This window comes from Trichomycterus rosablanca, chromosome 4 (genome assembly GCF_030014385.1).
Source record: "Trichomycterus rosablanca isolate fTriRos1 chromosome 4, fTriRos1.hap1, whole genome shotgun sequence".
Lineage (NCBI taxonomy): Eukaryota > Metazoa > Chordata > Actinopteri > Siluriformes > Trichomycteridae > Trichomycterus > Trichomycterus rosablanca.
In genome coordinates, this window is record NC_085991.1 from 50,450,022 (window position 1) to 50,469,009 (window position 18,988).

Genomic DNA, 18,988 nt, shown 5'->3' on the forward strand with positions numbered 1-18,988 from the left:
GAGTTTTCTTTTGCTGTCCTCTAAAAGAGTCAGTGCAGTTTTTTGATCAAGGTATTATCGAACCATCATACACAGAATAATGTGCAGTATTTTGTGTTCTGATGTTTATTTCTTACCATTCTGATCATGTGCTGCACTGCTGGAGTCGACAGCAGCAGAATCATCTAGAACAGCAGATTATGTCATTAGTGAAGCTATTGCAAATCTCTCTCACATTAAAAAGCATTAAATATATTTTAAGATTAAATTTACCTCTGCTCTGATTAGTCAGTACATGAGTATTTGCATAAATATCACCAGCACCTAAAAATAAACCAGGAGGTTTAGTGAAAATCATCAGTGAGTATAAACACAGTAAATTCTCTGGTACTACAGACTGACCTGCAACCTGATCAGTGTTGTGATTTACAGTAGATGAGGACCTGGACTCTGCACCTTATCAACAAATGCAAAAAAAAATGCACTTTATAAACAAAAATACACTACATGGAAAAATATTGGGACACTTGACCATGAGCTTGTTGGACATCACATTCCAAAACCACAGGCATTTACATCAAATTGCTCCCTCTCTCCTTTGTAGCTTTAATAATATCCACTTACATTTTCAGCATTTAGCAGACGCTTTTGTCCAAAGTGACTTACATTATACAGTCTACACTATATAAGGTTAAAAGCCTTGCTCAAGTGCCCAACAGTGGCAACCTGGCGGTGGTGGGGTTTGAACCAGCAACCTTCTGCTTACTAGTCCAGTACCTTAACCGCTAGGTTACAACTGCCCCATCCACTCTTATGAGCAGCTTTTCCATAAACCTGTGGAGTGTGTCTTTGGGGATTTGTGGCCTTGGATGAGCTTATTTGGCCTTGAATTGGTTATTTTCATGGCAGGAAAGGTGGGTAATTCTCATATTTTATTTTATATTCCTTGTCAAGTGTCGTTCTTTTAATTTGCCACTTTAGACCAATTTTTGTTTTAAAAACTTAAGAATTTAAAGATTTTTCTCATAGTCTTAAGAATTTCTATAGATTGTTGTTGTATTTAGGACATTCAGTTAGTATATGTTTGATATAGACAGGTATACAGCGGGTATCAACGAGTTTTTGGATCAGTTTATTATGCTTTATGATTTAATGATAGACAAATCTGAATTTGTCAGGGTGTAACTTTTGGTCATGTTTGTAATATGTATATATACACCAATCAGCCATAACATTAAAACCTCCTTGTTCCTACACTCACTCCTTGTTTATCAGCTCCACTTACCATATAGAAGCACTTTGTAGTTCTACAATTACTGACTGTAGTCCATCTGTTTCTCTACATGCTTTGTTACCCTTTCATGCTGTTCTTTAATGGTCAGCCACAGATCGGGTATTATTTAGGTGGTGGATCATTCTCAGCACTGCAGTGACACTGACATGGTGGTGGTGTGTTAGTGTGTGTTGTGCTGGTATGAGTGGATCAGACACAGCAGCGCTGCTGGAGTTTTTAAATACTGTGTCCACTCACTGTACACTCCTAGTTGGTCCACCTTGTAGATGTAAAGTCAGAGACGATCGCTCATCTATTGCTGCTGTTTGAGTCGGTCATCTTCTAGACCTTCATCAGTGGTCACAGGACGCTGCCCATGGGGCGCTGTTGGCTAAACGTTTTTGGTTGGTGGACGATTCTCAGTCCAGCAATGACAGTGAGGTGTTTAAAAACTCCAGCAGCGCTGCTGTGTCTGATCCACTCATACCAGCACAACACACACTAACACACCACCACCATGTCAGTGTCACTGCAGTGCTGAGAATGATCCACCACCTAAATAATACCTGCTCTGTGGGGGTCCAAAGTGCTTCTATATGGTAGGTCTTAATATTTTTTAAAGGTTAAAAGGCTCAAGAACAAAATACATTCATCATCATAGATCATAAAATCAAACCTTTGTTCCTCTTGTAGCGACAAAGTAAGATCATCAGTACCAGCAGCAACAAAGCTGAACTTAATCCTACAGCAACTCCTATAATAGTGGCTACAGATTTTGAATCTGTAGAAAGAAAAGAACCAGATTTATTATTTAATCACTGGAATTGATTAAATAATCATAAATAAATATTTAATAAATGGAATTAAATAACAAGCTGTCTTTATCACCTCTGATGATAAAGAAAATCAAATTAATGAATGAATGAAAACAGTTTTAATAAATTAGTCTTCATAAGTGTGCATGATAATTAAAAAAATTGAAGTAGAATTCAGACCATTTAGATCTTGCAGATAACCCCTGTGCAGATCACACATTGAAAATTGGACATCTTTTATAAAGCTTTAAAGTTAAATATTCATTTATTTTTTAAACCTGGGACTCACACTGAGGAAATGTTGTCGCTCGATCCACTCACATACAGGTCCAGAACACATGAAGCAGAAGTGTAGACTAATAATATGATACATTTTTATTGAATATTGTTATTTTTATAAACAGATGCAAATAATATATAGAAGTAATAGTTCTATTAATGGCTCCTACACTAACTGTGATGAATTTGTGCCCTGTTCATAACCCAGCTGTGGGGTGGACATTCACATCAGGATTTTCTGATAGAAAGCAGATTTTATTGTTCCGTCGTCTAGGTCCTGCAGGAGCAAAGCAGCCCCAGAACATCATACTACCACCACCATGTTTCACTGTTGGTATGATGTTTTTATGGTGGAATGCAGATGTAACAGGACCCCTGTCTTCCAAAATGTTCCAACATCGACTCACAGACTATCATCCAAAAAAATTTTGAGGGTCATCTAGATGTTTTTGGAAAATGTGAAACACCTTTGTGTTCTTTTTGGTCAGCCGTGGTGTGCACCTTGCAACCCGACCATGGACGCTATTTTCCCCCAGTGTCTTTCTTATTGTGAGATTGTGTATATTGACCGTAACTGCAGTTCTTTAGATGTTTGTCTGGGTTCTTTTGGGACTTCCTGAGTGAGTCGTTGATGTGTTCTTAATGAAACTTTGGTAGGCCGTCCACTCCTGGGAAGGTTCACAACTATTTCAGGTTTTCTCCATTATCTCTCAATAACCCACCTGTGGTGTTCCAGGCAAGGCCATTAACCCTCAATTACTAACTCTACGCCTAAACTATTAGTTTTTTTTTTTTTTTTCTTTTTTTCTATTTACAAAAAAAATCTACAGTGGTATTTCCACTAGTTTCCTGTTTACTCGTGACATCATTGAGGGGTTTGCTGGTAGGAGTTGAAGAAGATCTGGACTGGAGTCCTACATCTCTGGACTGGACTGCTCCAAGCTTTTTACCATAAATCGTGAAAATGAAGGCTGAAATGTTGCTGCTGCTTGCAGCATTTTACTTTGTAGCTTGGAGGTGGACCTTGGGGGGTCCCCAGGTTAATGAGAATTTGCAAGGCAATCTATTATTTTCTCTTCCAAAGACTCATGGAACATGTGACATTTATTATGGGTTGCTTCCGCATCCCACGCTTCAATTTTTTCCTGACTGTGAATTTGAAGAGTTTAGCTAGTATTATGATACTTCAAGATAATTTTATTGTTCCATCAAGTTATTTGGTTCTTTTTACATCAAACTTACACACTAAAAGAGAAACACACTTTGAATCAATGAAGTCTAGGTGTTTGATTATTTTATTGTCAATGATCTCAGGAAACGTTGAATTAAATCCTGAACCAGATGCTAGTTTATCCTTTGATACACCTGCTGATTTGAAATCAAGAAATGGTCTTGGTTTTATTCACTTGGATGTTCGGAGTTTATTGGCAAAAATGGATATGGTTCGTATTTGGGCACATGCCACTGATGCTGATGTTATTGTACTGTCTGAATCATGGCTAACTAAATCTATACTGAACAAGGAGGTTTCCATCAATGGTTATAATGTTTACAGAACTGATAGACCAAAAAGAGGTGGTGGTGTTGCCATCTGTAAAATCTAAGTTTCAGTCAAAGATGCTTCTTTCCAAGTCGGTGACAAAACAGTTAGATTTTTTAGCAGTGGATTTACAAATTCCGGATACCCAACATATCACTGTAGTTGGTTGCTATAGAACTCCATCAGCTACCAGTGAAGCTCTTTCAGCTTTGATACAGCTCATTGTTGGACTGAATGCAAAGGATCTTATAATTATGGGTGATCTAAATTGGAACTGGCTGTTGCCTGTTTCGGATGAATTTAAAGCTCACTGTAATGCTTTGAATCTATTTCAGTTGGTTAGTAGTCCTACCAGACCTAACTCCAAAATTCCTAAAAAGGCATCATTAATTGATCTCATACTGACAAATGTTCCTCATAAATATACCAGTGCCTCTGAGTTTCCAAATGACATCAGTGATCACTGTGTCATTGCCACAGCAAGTAACATCAAGATTCCTAAAGCTAAACCTCGTATTATCATGAAACGAGATGTGAAGCATTTTTCTGAACAAGGTTTCATTCATGACTTATATCATGTAAACTGAAATAGAATTTATGCAATTCCTGATGTGGAACATGCTTGGAATTTTTTCTATGACAGCTTTTCCAAAATAGTTGATAGGCATGCTCCTTTCAAATAATTCAGGGTAAAAGGTCGTAACAATGCTTGGTTTACATCGGAGCTTTCAAATTTGCTTCATCAATGCAATATGGCATGGGCCAAGGCACAGAAAACAGGTTCTAACTCTGACTGGCTCAGTTTTAGGAAGCTTCGTAATTCTACAACTGTGGCTATAAGAAATGCAAAAGCTCAGCGTTTTTTATCTGAAACATCAAAAAACCTAAATAACCCTTTGAAATTTTGGAAGACTATTAAGTCACTAAACTGAGATATAAGTCACTCAGAGCGTCCAACTATGGAGGTAAATATGTAGCAAAAGTTTTGCACCTGTGAAAACGAAATCTATAAAATTTGTACCTGTAAAAAAAAAAAAAAAAAAAAAAAAAAAAAAAAAATCTGTAACTGTGAAAACGATTTGTACCTGTAAATAATAAATTTGTAACTGTAAAAAAAATATGTACAATTATTTTTTTGAATTATCTATTTTTTTCCCACTTTTTTCCCACAATTTTTATCCCTATTCTAGTCGTGTCCAATTACCCTGATTGTGTCCTCTATACTAATTTGACCCTTTGCCGCTGACTGAGGATGTTATTCCTCAACCCTGTGCAGGCGCCGTCAGCCAACCAGCAGGGGCCGCAGTTGTACCAGTTATGAGAACCAATGCTCCGACTCTACCCCTAAGCCCCTGAACAACAGCCAAATGTTGTTCATACTGCCGCCCAACCCAGTCGGAAAGGTAGAGCTGAGTTTCGATACGATGTATCTAGAAACCCAACTCTGGTGTGCTAGCGTACTTTAGCGCTGCACCACCTGAGCGGCAATATGTAAAATTTTTATCTGTAAAAATAAAATCTGTAACTGTAAAAAAGATTTGTACCTGTAAAAAAAAATCTGTAACCATAAAAACAATTTGTACTTTTATTTTCGATGTGAGAATAAAAACATTCAAATCTGCCCGCCACGAGTTTTGCAACAAATATCTCAGTCAGTGTGCTGCAGAACTGATCTGTACCTGTCGCTCCTGAGGGGCGGGGCTTAGGGGCACAGGGGGCGGGACAACTGGGGAGATAATATTACGTAATTACCGACCAATCAAAGGAGCTGGTTTTTAAAACAGCAAGAGGCGTTTCTGTTTTGGCTGCCTGAAGCCAAACAATCACAAAGTTTCAGTGTAGCTGAATTTTTATTTTTATTTAACGCTATTTTGTGATTGTGAGCTTTATCTGCCTTGAAAAGCCAAGGGAGCCTCTCAAAAGTGCATAAAGCCAGGTTATAGTTCTGTATTACCTAGTGACATGTACCACACCTGTATTAAATCCTACATCAGAATGGAACCAACTTCAGAACAGTTTGAAGCTGAATGAGTTGGTCTCTTTAAATGTTTTTAAGACAAGACTAAAACATTACGTTTCAAAATGTTTGTTTTATGTATTGAAACAGATGTGTGTTGCTGCCATTCTTGACCAGGTCTCTCTTGAAAAAGAGATTTTAAATGTCAATGAGATCTTCCTGGTTAAATAAAGGTTAACAAATAAATGAATAAATATGTTTTGTTGGAGTCCCAAAGGTTTACCAATGACTTTGGGTCTGTATCAAAACCTAGAACAAAAAGCTCACTACATTTTAAGTCATTTTATGCACTCAAGAAAAGAAGTGTCTCAATTTTCACATGCCTCAGAATGCTGCCTACTGAGACGCCTTATTCTGACCGATATTCTGACTAAGCTCTGTGTGATTCTTCAGCCACAAAGACAATCCCAGCATTCAGTGCAGCACAAATTTTGTCACAGAAAATCTCCAAAATTGAGGATGGATAACGGTATTAATATTCATATTAGCTTCGTTAGCTAAAACTGAGGTGGTGGGCGGGGACAGTCGATGTCAATCACTGTGAAACTAGAGCATCTCAATGATCTGCTTTCTAAAGTCAGTTAGAATTTAGCTCTACTGAGGCAGCTGCCTGGACAGGTGATGGGCAGCAGGGCAGCTCACTAGGTTCTCAGACAGACCGTTTTAGATCCACCTTTTCCAAACTGGTAGATTTCAATGACTTTGTTTTGCATCTGTTTATTGAATCTCTTTAAAATGTGGCATCATGTTGTTCCTTTCTGAAACCTTCTAGGCTGCTTCACATTACCAGACAGGTTCTGTTTAAGTGATATTTAGATTCAGCAGGTCTGGTCAGGTGATCATGTCTGGGTGTGGCTAGTAAGATTAAACGCAATTGTAAACTGAAATAGTATAACTGTACACAGGACAGGTAGGGCTTAGCAGCAATATTCCATCAACAAATAAAATCATCATTTAAAAAAATCACTTTGTGTTTATTTGGGTCTTTGCTTATTATTGATTTGATGATTTGAAACTACGGTGGCCTGCTGAGTCAAAACACAATAACATTTAAAAAACAAACAAAAGCTGACAACACAACAACATTAAGGAAAAACGCGAATACAAAAAGCACAACACAACAACATTAAGGAAAAACGCGAATACAAAAAGGTCAACACAACAACATTAAGGAAACACAAATACAAAAAGGACAACACAACAACATTAAGGAAACACAAATACAAAAAGGACAACACAACAACATTAAGGAAACACAAATACAAAAAGGACAACACAACAACATTAAGGGAACACAAACACAAAAAGGTCAACACAACAACATTAAGGAAACACGAATACAAAAAGGACAACAACAACATTAAGGGAACACAAACACAAAAAGGACAACACAACAACATTAAGGAAACACGAATACAAAAAGGACAACACAACAACATTAAGGAAACACAAATACAAAAAAGACAACACAACAACATTAAGGAAACACAAATACAAAAAGGACAACACAACAACATTAAGGAAACACGAATACAAAAAGAACACAACAACTGTCACACTTTGAGTTTGTGTGCTCCAGTGTGCCTGTGTGCCACACCCCTCTCTCACTGGGAGCACACGCTGTCTCCTGCCTGTTCCTGATTGGTTCATTTGAACTAATTGTCCCCAGCTGCTCCTTATTTAAGGAGGCAGCTTTGGTACACACAGTGGGAACTATTAAACTTCTATGGTGGCGTTGGTTTGCTCTTTGTTTAGAGACTCTGTGAATGTATCTGTGCCGTTTCATCCGGTCTGTTCATGCTTCTGGTCTTGCTAATGCTAAGTCATGTTTCTAGCTCTTGCTCAGGTTTAGTCATGTTTCTAGCTCTTGCTCAGGTTTAGTCATGTTTCTAGCTCTTGCTAATGCTAAGTCATGTTTCTAGCTCTTGTTCATGCTAAGTTATGTTTCTAGCTTGTGTTTCTATGTAGATAGCACTTGTCTTTATTAATAAATAATATTAGTATACATCTCTAGATTTATTAATGTAAACTATTTTATATTTACACATACAGTACATATCCCTCACCTATAAACTTCTTTATATTATTAAATCAACTATTTTAATTTCTAGTTAGGATCAATAATTGTATAATAATTATATTTTACAGTTGTGTCCATTTATGCGTCTATATAAATACAGTTTTACATTAATCTAAGTGCTTTTTCAAGCACTTATTTAAACCAGAATGCTGAATGTGAAACGAATGTTGAATATTAAACTAATGGGCATGAGTATGTACACTTAAAATGGTTATTGATAACTAACTAATACATTGTCAATATACTGTGAAATGGTTTATGCCATTAAAACATGTTAAACTGTAAAAGCGTGGCACAATATGACAGTCTGGTTAAAGCTCAAGTTAGTTGATTTTGCAAATATATTAGAAATTTGACAAGCTAATAGCTGCCTGATGTTTAAAAAACAAAAAAGGTGCTATACAGTCAAACCACCGACACTAAAAAGCTCGATTTTATTTAGAATTATATCACTGAAAGTTAAAGTAAAACCGAAGCCAGATGCTCTGCAATACGCTGCTCTGCTTCTTGCTTCTTTTCCTGCAGTGTTCATACAGATAAAAAATGATAGAGATGCCCTCTAGTGACCGGGAGCACTTCTGTTGTGGAAATGTATTTGTTTCCTTAATGTTGTTGTGTTGTCCTTTTTGTATTCGTGTTTCCTTAATGTTGTTGTGTTGTCCTTTTTGTATTCGTGTTTCCTTAATGTTGTTGTGTTGTCCTTTTTGTATTCGTGTTTCCTTAATGTTGTTGTGTTGTCCTTTTTGTATTCGTGTTTCCTTAATGTTGTTGTGTTGTCCTTTTTGTATTCGTGTTTCCTTAATGTTGTTGTGTTGTCCTTTTTGTATTCGTGTTTCCTTAATGTTGTTGTGTTGTCCTTTTTGTATTCGTGTTTCCTTAATGTTGTTGTGTTGTCCTTTTTGTATTCGTGTTTCCTTAATGTTGTTGTGTTGTCCTTTTTGTATTCGTGTTTCCTTAATGTTGTTGTGTTGTCCTTTTTGTGTTTGTGTTTCCTTAATGTTGTTGTGTTGTCCTTTTTGTATTCGTGTTTCCTTAATGTTGTTGTGTTGTCCTTTTTGTATTCGTGTTTCCTTAATGTTGTTGTGTTGTCCTTTTTGTATTTGTGTTTCCTTAATGTTGTTGTGTTGTCCTTTTTGTATTCGTGTTTCCTTAATGTTGTTGTGTTGTCCTTTTTGTATTCGTGTTTCCTTAATGTTGTTGTGTTGTCCTTTTTGTATTTGTGTTTCCTTAATGTTGTTGTGTTGTCCTTTTTGTATTCGTGTTTCCTTAATGTTGTTGTGTTGTCCTTTTTGTATTCGTGTTTCCTTAATGTTGTTGTGTTGTCCTTTTTGTATTTGTGTTTCCTTAATGTTGTTGTGTTGTCCTTTTTGTATTCGTGTTTCCTTAATGTTGTTGTGTTGTCCTTTTTGTATTCGTGTTTCCTTAATGTTGTTGTGTTGTCCTTTTTGTATTCGTGTTTCCTTAATGTTGTTGTGTTGTCCTTTTTGTATTCGTGTTTCCTTAATGTTGTTGTGTTGTCCTTTTTGTATTTGTGTTTCCTTAATGTTGTTGTGTTGTCCTTTTTGTATTCGCATTTTTCCTTAATGTTGTTGTGTTGTCTTTTTTGTATTCGTGTTTTTCCTTAATGTTGTTGTGTTGTCCTTATTGTATTTGTGTTTCCTTAATGTTGTTGTGTTGTCCTTTTTGTATTTGTGTTTCCTTAATGTTGTTGTGTTGTCTTTTTTGTATTTGTGTTTCCTTAATGTTGTTGTGTTGTCCTTTTTGTATTTGTGTTTCCTTAATGTTGTTGTGTTGTCTTTTTTGTATTTGTGTTTCCTTAATGTTGTTGTGTTGTCCTTTTTGTATTTGTGTTTCCTTAATGTTGTTGTGTTGTCCTTTTTGTATTCGCGTTTTTCCTAAATGTTGTTGTGTTGTCCTTATTGTATTTGCGTTTGTCCTTAATGTTGTTGTGTTGTCCTTTTTGTATTTGTGTTTCCTTAATGTTGTTGTGTTGTCCTTATTGTATTCGCGTTCTTCCTTAATGTTGTTGTGTTGTCCTTTTTGTATTCGCGTTTTTCCTAAATGTTGTTGTGTTGTCCTTATTGTATTTGCGTTTGTCCTTAATGTTGTTGTGTTGTCCTTTTTGTATTCGTGTTTCCTTAATGTTGTTGTGTTGTCCTTATTGTATTCGAGTTCTTCCTTAATGTTGTTGTGTTGTCCTTATTGTATTCGCGTTCTTCCTTAATGTTGTTGTGTTGTCCTTTTTGTATTCGCGTTTTTCCTTAATGTTGTTGTGTTGTCAGCTTTTGTTTGTTGTGTAAATGTTATTATGTTTTGACTCAGCGGGCCACCGTATGAAACATAAAAGTGTAACAAATATGCAAAAAGAAAAGAAATTGAGAAGGGGGCAAATACTTTTTCACAGCACTGTACAGATGTTATTAAATACAGAAGAGATGATCAGACTCACCTGATACAGTCAGTAGAACAGCATCACTGGGGTGTGAGGAACGTGATCCTCCTGTCTCTGTTCCTGTACAGGTGTATTTACCTGCATGATTCTCTGTAACATCACTGATTCTGTACTGCTGATCATTACTGACAGTTTGGTCTGAACCTTCTTTATTCCAGCTGTACCTCCAGTTCTGGACACCTCCTCCATTCTCTATGTTACATGTGAGAGTAACAGAGTCTCCCTTGAACACATGATCACCAGGCACTATAATCACAACTGGTTTTGGTCTCACTGTAGAAAGATAATAAAGTATTAAATAAATAAATAAATAACTTAAATAAAATTTTCCTAATAAATGACAATAAAATAGTGAAACACTGAAATATTAACAATTATTGACAACCAAATACTAACAAATATTAACTAATAATCTCTGTATCAGTTTTAAATATTTGGAATTCAAACGTCCTCAGATTCTCTCCTAAATACAAACTCAACTAACTGCATCATGTAGAAAATCATTCAGTGTAAAACTCAACAGCTTAGTGAATAAAACCTCTGAAATGTAAACAAATGATTCTAATTTCTCATGATGTGATTGTTATTAAATTATTATTGAATTATTTAACATTAATCTTTATTTAAAAAAGTAAAAATAGTTTTACCACATTGGAAAAATTAATTTTAGCATTAACTAAAGTTAAATAATGTTAATTAAAGTTAATTAAAACTTTTAATAATTTTTTTTACGAAAAGATCATTCTTCAGTGCTCAAAGTTTTATGGAACAACATGGACCTAATTAAATTATTACGTTACTTTCTTGACTACATTAAATCTGTAATAAAAAGTATAAAACACAACAAACCTTTAACTGTAACAGTAACTTGATCACTGTAGTCTGAGTCGTAGTTGTATTTGTTGTTATTGTAGTAGTTTAATCTTTGTGCTCTACATTTGTACTTTGTTGTTCCTGCATTAGAAAGTTTCTCACTGAGTTTGTTGGTTTTATCTGCAGAGATCTGAGGATTTACTTCCTGATCATTTCTGTACCAGATGAAAGTCCATCCTGTAGACTGATCCAGATCACAGGTCAGAGTAACGGTGTCTCCAGTGAAGATGAAGTTCTGAGGTTCTAATCTCACAGTTGGTTTGGGTTTTGCTGTTAATAGAAAATAATGAAGATTTTAAAGCTGTTTGTTATTTTACAGCTAAATCAGCAGTTTAATCATTTTTATTCTCTTATTTTCTCTACATTTAATCCAGAATCTGCTGAAAAATCTAAACTGCTACAACTTTCCTAAATATATCACATGACCAAAAGTTTGTGTACAGCTGATGTTTAAATTTCACATCAACACTATATACAGTGTTGTTAACTTGTGAAACAGTATTTGCCCCTCTGATAATCTCTCTTATTGTTTATTTCAGTTTATGTGCAGTTTGCATTTAATTACACACACACAAGCACACAACTACAAACATACATACATCTACACAGATACACACACACACACACACACAAGAACACAAGAACACAAGAACTTAAATAATTACACAACTAGCTACACTAGCACACACACACAATTACACACACAAACACACATCTACATTTATATACAATCTACACACACACCTACACACGCATATCCACACACATACAAACACACACTCACAGACACTCACACAGGAACAAAGACATGCATTTACACACACACACACACACACACACACACACACACACACACACATTTACAGTCCCCTCCACAATTATTGGCTGCTACAGATCAGATGAGTATCAGATTCATCTCACACTAAACAAAGAAAAATCCAACATTTAACTGAAGTTTCCATCAGATGACGGACCATGCCAACAGATTATTTGGAAGGCTTACAAGGTAAAGGTCTTTCATGTTAGTTAAAGGCTACTGGGACTTTGACTGGAACCTTGTTCTATGGTCTGATCACTCAAGGTGGGACTATACTGAAAAGAACCTGATGCCCACTGTTAAGTATGGTGGAGGGTCTGTGATCTTGTGAACTGTTTTTCTTCCAAAGGCCCCAGGAGCCTAGTCAGGATACATGGCATCATGGACTCCAAAAAGTACCAGGACATTTTAAATCACACTTCATCAGTGAAGAGACTAAGAAAGTCTTTTAGCAGAATTCAAAACATATGTCCAAAATAAACCAATGATTTATTGATGATCATTTACATCAACAAAAATCAAGCTTCTGCCATCAGCCCCCTGATCTAAAGCCCATAGAAGAGCTGTGTGGTAATATAAAGAGAAGAAAACACCAAAGAGGACCTGAAACCCTGGACGATCTGGAGAGATACATGGGTGCCAATAACTGTGGTTGTCAGAATTTGTTTTTAATTAAATGATTTTTCTCTTTTTTTTTTGTGAGATTAAGCAGTTTTACCAGATGCTGTATTTTTATAACCCTTTTATTATTTGTTTGTGGAGAAGACATTCACACACTCGTGTCCACAGAAGATTTCACAATTACACACACACACAAACACACACACACACACACACACACACAGAGTTTCAGCTATATATTCTTTATAATACAGCTCACTGTGCTCTTACATTCATCCCTTGAATAAAAGTGTAATTGTTTCTCAGTTTAATTATGTTTTTAAGATACAAATTTTAATTTCTATGAATTTGAGGTTTATTTCTGTAAATGTTTCTAAATGTATATCTGTGGTTCTAGTCTCTTAACAATAAAAGCACATGTGCTAAAAAAACTGTTCTATTTCAGCTCTGATTAAATGACAACAAATCAGGTCAATAACGAGCGTTCTTGAGGTGGAACATCAGTGCTGCACCAGAAAGGCAGAAATTATATTACAGATTATTCTTTAATAACAAAACAACCACTAACTGTTCAAGCATTTTACCTTCTGTTACATTTGTACTGAATCCTGAATGGAAGAGAAAATTTTATGTAATATGACGAGCACCAGCAGTGTAAATATTTTCAGATGTTAATACTCATGTAGCTCTAATCAGATCTTACACTGTGACTGAGTTACTGTAACATCAAACAATCCTCTCACTTCTACACCAGTACTGAATACATGCTGATGTGATACAGATGTTAATCAATATAAAAGAGATGATCAGACTCACCTGATACAGTCTGTGGAACAGGATCACTGGGGTGTGAGGAACGTGATCCTCCTGTCTCTGTTCCTGTACAGGTGTATTTACCTGCATCAGCTACTGTAACATACCAGATACTGTACTGCTGATCATTCCTGACTACTGAACCTCCTTTATTCCAGCTGTACCTCCAGTTCTGGACACCTCCTCTATTCTCTATGTTACATGTGAGAGTAACAATCTCTCCTATAAACACGTGATTATCAGGATTTATGGTAACAGTGGGTTTTGGTCTCTCTGTAGAAAAGAAAAATATGTGATTCTCATTAATAAAGACACTTTGTGTTTTGTGGTTTGTGAGTGTTTAATGTTTGGAAAATTAAATTTACATTAAAATTAAAGTTTGATTGCAGTCGATACTGCCAAGGGTGGCACAACCAGTTTTTAGGTTTAGAGTCAGGGGCAATTAATTTTGCTCATGAGTGATCTAAGTTTTAATTAAAGCTTTATACATAATAAATGAAATGATATAAAAGCAGAATCTTGGGTTTACTCCTGTTGTTTCTTCTATTAAAATAAGTTGATCTGAAACTTTTTTACAGTTATTTAAAGCGGGTCAGTGGTAGCTCAGTGGTTAAGGTATTAAACTAGTGATCAGAAGGTTGCTAGTACAAGTCCCACTACCACCAAGTTGCCACTGTTGGGCCCCTGAGAAAGGCCCTTAACCCTCTGTTGCCTGCATTGTATTTGGCCAGAACGATAAGTTGTTTTGAATAAGAGTTTTTTATTGTATTATTATATATTATTAATCTTTATTTATTTTAAGTAAAACAGTTAAACTGCATTAGAAAGATGAATTTTAGCAATAATTGGGCTATTTTTTACAAGCTAAGAGATCATTCTGCAAATTATTTGGTGAAATTAGTACATTGATTTTTTGACTCCATTAAATCTTATTATTATTATTATTATTATTAACTCTTTGTGCTCTACATCACTATAAAAGATCACAAACGTTCACAGTTGATTGCATTTACTTTTTCACATTGGTGATACAGGTTTAATAATTAATAAACTGAATGATTATTTAAAAGCTGCATTTTGTGTTTGTGTGTCTTTATTTTTTTTATCAAAATTAGTTGAAAGAAACATTTAAATGTGACAAATTAGAGGCCACTCAGGTGGTGCAGCGGTAAAACACACACTAGCACACCGGAGCTGGGATCTAGAATATATCATATCGAATCTCAGCTCTATACCATCCGGCTGTGCTTAGCGGCCACATGTACAATGATTGGCCTGTTGTTCATATAGGGGCGGGGTGCTAATAAGCCGGATAGGGTCTCCTCATTACTGATTCAACTACGACCTCTGCTGCTGATTGATGGCGCCTGCACAGGGCGTTGATCAGGGTGTGTCTCTCCGTACACAGTGCTGATCCGCATTATGTGCCGTACACAGTGCTGATCCGCAGATGAAATAATGCATACGGATGCTGTCCATGTGTCGGAGGGGGTGTGGGTTAGCTTTGTTCTCCTCAATCAGAGTGGGGATCGGCATCAGTGGAGAGGAAGCATGCTGCAATTGGGTGATTGGATGCGCTAATAGTGCTAAAAGAAAAAGGGGAGAAAATGCATTAAAAAAAATATACACTATATTGCCAAAAGTATTCGCTCGCCTGCCTTCACACGCATATGAACTTGAGTGACTCCCATTCTTAATCCATAGGGTTTATTATGATGTTGGCCACTCTTTGCAGCTATAACAGCTTCAACTCTTCTGTGAAGGCTTTCCACAAGGGTTAGGAGTGTGTTTATGGACATTTTTGACCGTTCTTCCAGAAGCACATTTGTGAGGTAAGACACTGATGTTGGACGAGAAGGCCCGGCTCACAGTCTCCGCTCTAATTCATCCCAAAGGTGTTCCATCAGGTTGAGGTCAGGACTCCAAACTGGCTCATCCACGTCTTTATGGACCTTGTGCTTTATGGACCTTGTGCCTTGGTGCACAGTCTTGTTGTAACAGAAAGAGGCCATCCCCAAACTGTTCCCACAAAGTTATGAGCATGAAAATCTCTTGGTGTGCTGAAGCATTAAGAGTTCCTTTCACTGGAACTAAGGGGCCGAGCCCAACTCCTGACAAACACCCCCACACCATAATCCCCCTCCACCAAACTACACTCGACACAATGCAGTCAGACGAGTACCGTTCTCCTGGCAACCGCCAAACCCAGACTCGTCCATCGGATTGCCAGACATGTCTCCACTGCTCTAGAGTCCAGTAGCGGCATGCTTTACACCACTGCATCTGATGCTTTGCATTGTGCTTGGTGATGTAAGGCTTGGATGCAGCTGCTCGGTCATGGAAACCCGTTCCATGAAGCTCTACATTCTGTTCTTGAGCTAATCTGGAGGCCACATGAAGGTTGGAGGTCTGTAGCGATCGACTGCAGAAAGTTGGTGACCTCTGTGCACTATGTGCCTCATCATCCGCTGACCTGCTCTGTCATTTTACATGGCTACCACTCCATGGCTGAGTCGCTGTCGTTCCCAATCGCTTCCACATTGTTATAACACCACTGACAGTCGACAATATTTAGTAGTGAGGAAATTTCACGACTGGACTTGTTGCACAGGTGGCCTCACGGTACCACGCTGGAATTCACTGAGCTCCTGAGAGCGACCCGTTCTTTCACTGATGTGTGTAGAAGCAGTCTGCATGCCGAGGTGCTCGGTTTTATACACCTGTGGCCATGGAAGTGATTGGAACACCTGAAATCAATGATTTGGATGGGTGAGTGAATACTTTTGGCGATATAGTGTATATAAAATGGCAAAAGGAAAATAGGTTTTTACAGCAGTGTATTTAATGTTACTTTTGACCCACAAATTTGCAGATTTAAACATTGGTTTTATTTTAACTGATTCTGTTTTTGTTTTGTTTTTTTTATCATGTGAGAACAACATGTAGAAGATGAGTGCTGGAGGAACAACACAGATTCCTTCAAACCTGATTTCATTACAGAGTCAGATCTTAGAAATGTTAGGATTGTGGATTGAAACATGACTTCTGTTACTGGATTGTTTTTGGAGCATTTTGTAAACGATGGATCCAAACATGTATTTATATTTATATACGTTTAATGTGAGAAACTCAGCCTGAAATTTAAACAAATGGATCTTATTTCTTGTTATGTCATTGTTATTAAATTATTATAGAATTGCTCAACATTTATTTTTATTTACAGTAAAAACTGTTTTAATGCATTGGAAAGAAGAATTTTATAATAAATTGAAGTACTTTTTACAAGCTAAGAGATCATTCAGCAGTGCTCAAAGTTTTATAAAATAACATGGATAAAATTATTACATTAATTTTGTGACTACAGCAAATCTGTAAAAAATTATAAACATGACAAACCTTCAACTGTAACGATAACTGAATAACTGTGCTCCGAGTCGTAGTAGTTGTTGTTGTAGTTTTCTCTTTGTGCTCTACATGTGTAGTTTGTTGTTCCTGTATTAGAAAGTTCTTCACTGAGTTTGTTGGTTTTATCTGCAGAGGTCTGAAGTTTTACTTCCTGATCATTTCTGTACCAGGTGAAAGTCCATCCTGTAGACTGATTCAGATCACAGGTCAGAGTAACGGTGTCTTCAGTGTAGATGAAGCTCTGAGGTTCTCCACTCACAGTTGGTTTGGGTTTTGCTGTTAATAGAAAATAATGAAGATTTTAAAGCTGTTTGTTATTTTACAGCTAAATCAGCAGTTTAATCACTTTTATTCTCTTATTTTCTCCACATTTAATCCAGAATCTGCTGAAAAATCTAAACTGCTACAACATCCCTAAATATATCACATGACCAAAAGTTTGTGTACAGCTGATGTTCAAATTTCACATCAAAACTATATACAGTGTTGTGAACTTGTGAAACAGTATTTGCCCCCCTGATCAACTCTCTTATTGTTTATTTCAGTTTATGTGCAGTTTGCATTTAATTACACACACACACACACAAGCACACAACTACAAACACACACACACACACACACACACACACAAGAACACAAGAACTTAAATAATTACAAAGTTAGCTACACTAGCACACATACACACAATTACAAACATACATACGTCTACATTTATATACAATCTACACACACATACACACATATCCACACACATACAAACACACACTCACAGACACTCACACAGGAACAAAGACATGCATTTACACACACACATCTACATTTAAATACAATCTACACACACACACACATCTACATTTATATACAATCTACACACACACACCTACACACACATATCCACACACATACAAACACACACTCACAGACACTCACACAGGAACAAAGACATGCATTTACACACACACACACACACACACATTTACAGTCCCCTCCACAATTATTGGCTGCTACAGATCAGATGAGTATCAGATTCATCTCACACTAAACAAAGAAAAATCCAACATTTAACTGAAGTTTCCATCAGATGACGGACCATGCCAACAGATTATTTGGAAGGCTTACAAGGTAAAGGTCTTTCATGTTAGTTAAAGGCTATTGGGACTTTGACTGGAACCATGTTCCTTGGTCTGATTAGTCAAGGTGGGACTATACTGAAAAGAACCTGATGCCCACTGTTAAGTATGGTGGAGGGTCTGTGATCTTGTGAACTGTTTTTCTTCCAAAGGCATCATGGACTCCATAAAGTACCAGGACATTTTAAATCACACTTCATCAGTGAAGAGACTAAGAAAGTCTTTTAGCAGAATTCAAAACATATGTCCAAAATAAACCAATGATTTATTGATGATCATTTACATCAACAAAAATCAAGCTTCTGCCATCAGTCACCTGATCTAAAGCCCATAGAAGAGCTGTGTGGTGATATAAAGAGAAGAAAGCACCAAAGAGGACCTGAAACCCTGGACGATCTGAAGAGATACATGGGTGCCAATAACTGTGGTTGTCAGAATTTGTTTTTAATTAAATTATTTTTCTCTTTTTTTTTTTGTGAGATGAAGCAGTTTTACCAGATGCTGTATTTTTATAACCCTTTTATTATTTGTTTGTGGAGAAGACATTCACACACTCGTGTCCACAGAAAATTTCACAATTACACACACACACAATCACACACACACACACACAGAGAGAGAGTTTTAGCTATATATTCTTTATAATACAGCTCACTGTGCTCTTACATTCATCCCTTGAATAAAAGTGTAATTGTTTCTCATTTTAATTATGTTTTTAAGATACAAATTTTAATTTCTATGAATTTGAGGTTTATTTCTGTAAATGTTTCTAAATGTATATCTGTGGTTCTAGTCTCTTAACAATAAAAGCACATGTGCTAAAAAAACTGTTCTATTTCAGCTCTGATTAAATGACAACAAATCAGGTCACTAACGAGTGTTCTTCAGGTGGAA

The 18,988-nt window shown here is 36.5% G+C and overlaps 1 protein-coding gene across 1 annotated transcript in view; it reads right to left on the minus strand.

Moving 5' to 3' along the window:
• LOC134311984 (hemicentin-1-like) overlaps nt 1-12,532 on the minus strand; it is an 80,775-nt gene extending 68,243 nt beyond the window's left edge. Inside the window, exons 1-2 of the mRNA XM_062993633.1 lie at nt 12,499-12,532; nt 11,285-11,578 (exon numbers count right to left, since the gene is read on the minus strand). Coding sequence (XP_062849703.1) covers nt 11,285-11,578; nt 12,499-12,532 — 328 coding nt within the window. The remainder of the gene's footprint in view (nt 1-11,284; nt 11,579-12,498) is intronic.
• Nucleotides 12,533-18,988: the final 6,456 nt, after the last annotated feature.